Consider the following 4,311-nt stretch of genomic DNA (forward strand, 5'->3'; position numbering starts at 1 on the left):
ACAAGGATTGGAGCATCACCAAAGAACTAGCCACGGATAGGGGTGCGTGGAAGCTTGCTATCCATGTGCCAGAACCATGAGTTGGTCGCGAGATCTTATGGGTTTCACCTCTAGCCTAACCTAACTTGTTTGGGACTAAAGGCTTTGTTGTTGTTGTTGCTTGAAAGGCTGACAAGGACATTATGTTAATGTAATTCATATAGCTATCAAAATTTGACAGTCAACTAAATCTCTTGTTAAAGGATGAGAAACAGAACAAGTCATTTTTTTGTGAACTTTAGATAAAATGTTAAATTAACGCAAACAAAACTCCTGACTCGGTAATTTCTTGCAATTAATCAAATTCTGCTAAGTTGCTTTTTTTTATTAGACCATTCAAATTGCTTGAGATGATTAGCCATAGTACAACTATGTACTAGCAACATTAGCCGCCTAGCTCCCATCAATCTAATTGAACATATCATCCAATTCAAGATTTTCTCGGCAAGAAGTATGATGCCATGGCTTCCAACATAAAGGGATACTACAGTTCAACATAGAAGAAAGAAACAAGAAAGCTAATTGTAAGTGTCATGCAGTAGCAGTAGCATAATGAAATAACCAAGCAAGGGAAACAACCTCATTTGGTCAAGTATTACCTGCAGAGAATCTACCCAGCCAATTTTCCACTTTTAAATATAAAGGCACAATACAACAATAGAAGTTAGTATCTCTGGTCAATAAGACAGTAAGATCAACCAAACATGGATTACTCGAACCTCAAAATATTCTATGAACCCTGTTTTCAGTGTTTCTGTTGATCCCGTGCGTACTGCTTACATTATGATGCATCATATTCTAGATGCAGCTGAGAATAATAAACTCAAGCACTGCATATCGCAGCCTTCCCCTCAGTAAATGCATGTTATTGTACAGTGCTGATAAAAAGGTATAACATGTTGCTGACATAAAACTTTTTGCCGCATTATTGAAGTTACAACTCAACTGATGGGTTACAAATCAATTGCAAGAGGTAAGAAATCAGTGAACCACGCGCTATTTTGTTGTTTTACCTAACAAAACTGATACAGAACAAAACATCAGCATCCCTCCTGAGGGTAGCTCTGTAGTCCTACAACACTACAGATATTTCTACTGACTGTATAGCAAAGTTTTTGTAGGCTCACGGAGATATACATCCATATCATATCCTACAAGATGCATTCTCCATGCAAGTGCCTGTGCATCCTTCCTTCTATAACGAATACAAAGCCGCCTAAGTAAACGGTTGCCTACAGCTTGCGACACAATGAAACGTTTACTCAATGTATACATCATGATTTCAACTGCTGCATTTAGATTTCTGTCCCAGCATAGGTAATTGATAAGAAGAGCACAGCACGCGGGTGTGACATCAATTCCACATTCTTCAAGGGTATGAAATATCCTAAGAGCATCATCAGTTCTCTTTACCTGACAAAGCCCAATCAACCAAATGGTGTAAGGGTTTGAGTTAACGGAGTCATATTCTTGATCAATCTTGATTAACTCCTTAACTGCTTCATCCAGGGACCTTACTTCAAAACATTTACGGGCATTAGCGATTACTTCATCTTCTGGTGTGAGGTTGTACTTTTTGGGCAAGTAATCCAACCAGAGGTTGATTGCTTGTGGCAATTTCTTCATCCTACAAAGTGATCTCATCATAGTATTGTAGATCGACAAACTAGGGGAACCATGGCCTCGCAAGATGTTCTGGAACAACATCATGGCATCATTTTCTCTGTGTGCCGCCCAAAGTCCATCAATTAGAGTCCCATAAGTGATATCATCAGGAGAGATTCCCTTAAGTTGGAGCTCTTTGAAGAGCCGCAATGCGCCGTCAAGATTCTTCGCTTTACAGAGTCCATTTAATAGTGTGTTATATGTGACAACATCAGGAACAACTCCGCTGTCTATTATACCTCGAACAAGCTTGAAAGCTTTCAGCACCTGCCCGGATTCGCACATACCATCAACCAGCTTACGAAGGCTCTCGCTGTCCCTCACCTGGTTGGCACCAAGGGTCAGTCGAAGGAACAAGGAGGGGTTATTCCCCATTTCCATCTTATAAAATAGCATCTGAGCATCCTCTAGCCTGCCGAGCCTATAGAGCCCATCAATGAGTGTATTGTATGTCATGACCGTCGGATGGCAACCAAGTTCTCCCATCCCATGAAAAACCTGCATTGCCTCATCTACAAGTCCTTTCTTACACAATCCACATATCATGATATTGTGTGTTGTCGAGTCGAGGGCCACATTATTCTGCAACATCTCTGACTGCAATAACTGAGCCTTATCGAGGTTACCGACGTCGCAGAAAGCCTTGAGCAGTGTGTTATAACAAAAAGTGTCAGGTACAAACCCTTTGTCCTTCATTGCATTGAGTAAGGAGAAGGCATCCTCGGTCCTGCCAGCCTCTGCAAAACCACGGATAATTATCGTGTACAGGACGACGTCTGGTTTAACATTCTTCTCCAACATTTCCTTGTAATAACTGAAGCCCTCATCAAACCGTCCGGCCTGGAACAGACCATCTATCAGACAACTATACCCTTTCAATCCAAGTGCATACCCCCCATCTCGGAGCAGCTCCAAACGGTCAAACGCATCATCAACCCTGCCAGACTTGCAGAGCCCGCTCAAGAAAGCGTTGTATGTGATCTCGTCGGGTGGGCATCCCTTCTCCTTCATGGAGCAAATGAGACGTGCGGCTTCCTCAGTCCTCCCTGCACTGCACATGGACGAGATTAACACAGTATAGATCTTCACGTCCGGCACGATCCCCCTTTCGAGCATTTCCTCAAACATCTTGAGGGCATCACCAGCCATGCCCCGCTTGCACAGCCCATCCATGAGCACATTGTACGTGGCCCTGTTGGGCGGGCATCCGGCGCTGACCATCCGATTATACAGCGCCAGGGCTAGGAGGATCGCGCCGCTGTCGACGAGGACCTTGAAGACAGCGTTGTAGATGGAGGCAGTGGGGCGGCAGTCGAAGTCGCCCATCCGGGAGAAGGCGTCGACGGCCTCCTGGTGTCGGCCGGCTGAGGCGTGCGCGGTGATGAGTGCCGCGAATGCGGCGGACGGGGCGGGGAGGCCGGCGGCGCGGGTGTCGGCAAGGGCGTCGAACATTGCGGCGTCGGGGTCGACGGAGAGGAGCACGGAGACGGCGCGGGAGTGGAGCAACGGAGAGCGGAGGCGCGGGGAGAGGGCGGAGAAGAGGAAGAGACGGATGCGGGATGCGACCGGGAGGTCGGCCCACAGGAGGGCATCGGAGACGGTGTGCGTGGTGAGGCGGGGCGAGAGGAGGGACAGGCAAGGGAGGAGGGTGGGCAGAGAGGGCGGGAGCGTGGAGAGCAGCGCGTGGAGGGCGTCGGCGGCGGCGAGCTCGGCGCCCAGGGAAGGGGATGCGGTGTGAGTGTGGATGGGCGCGGCGGCGGGTGGGAGGGGGAGAAGAGAGCGTGCCGCCGCCGCACATCTCATACGGTCATCGAGGGGAGGGAGTTCAAGATGGAGATTCCGGGGGCGGGGGCGGGGGCGGAGGCGGCGGCGGCGGCGAAGACGAGAGTGGGAGAGGAGAGAGTTGGGGGGGAGGCCGCGCGGCGAGGCGAGGGCTGGAAAATAAAGTTCGAAGAGTGTTTTCCTTTTCCTTTCCACGTAGGAAATAATGAGATACAGAACTCGATCGTTCTCGGGCACGCGCGTGCATTTTTTTAACACAGTATTGACGTAACGGTTTATATATATATATATATATATATATATATATATATATATATATATATATATATATATATATATATATATATATATATTCACTTCTACTTATTATGCATACATGTATTTCTTATTTTTATAAGCATAGCCGAGAAATTGAGCCGGCATATCGTAGGCGTCTCGGAGTCGACGAAAACATTTTCTCTCATTAAACGTGCATCATAAAAAAATCTGACATAAATTCAGGATAAATGCAGCTTGTCGGGCCTTGAGCTTGTCGGCAAAGTGGGAGGATCCGTTCCGGAAAAGTCTGCTTACCGGTAATCTGTATCTTGGCTAAGTCTTAAGCTTGCGAAGGTCTTTAGTACTTCTTGATGACCTGCGTGGAGGTTTTCTTCACGGTATTGATTTATCGTGACTTGAGTATCTTGTGGTGGACTCACTCTCTGCTAAGTCCCTCCCGGTGTGGAGGCTACAACTTGATGATATGTGGTCACTCAACAAGGGTATGAATACCCTTTGTTCACTACACCGACATGGAAATTACACTTGATACTTGTGGGCTTCATA

General features: G+C 46.8%; 1 protein-coding gene across 1 annotated transcript; it reads right to left on the reverse strand.

The window, feature by feature from the left end:
• Window positions 1-942: 942 nt before the first annotated feature.
• On the reverse strand, window positions 943-3,534 carry LOC123452498 (pentatricopeptide repeat-containing protein At1g79540-like). The gene has a single exon (XM_045129155.1). It carries the CDS (start codon window positions 3,505-3,507, stop codon window positions 1,132-1,134), a length of 2,376 nt encoding a protein of 791 aa, XP_044985090.1. The 5' UTR covers window positions 3,508-3,534; the 3' UTR covers window positions 943-1,131.
• Between the last annotated feature and the right edge of the window lie 777 nt (window positions 3,535-4,311).

This window comes from Hordeum vulgare, chromosome 5H (assembly GCF_904849725.1).
Source record: "Hordeum vulgare subsp. vulgare chromosome 5H, MorexV3_pseudomolecules_assembly, whole genome shotgun sequence".
In the NCBI taxonomy this organism is placed as follows: domain Eukaryota; kingdom Viridiplantae; phylum Streptophyta; class Magnoliopsida; order Poales; family Poaceae; genus Hordeum; species Hordeum vulgare.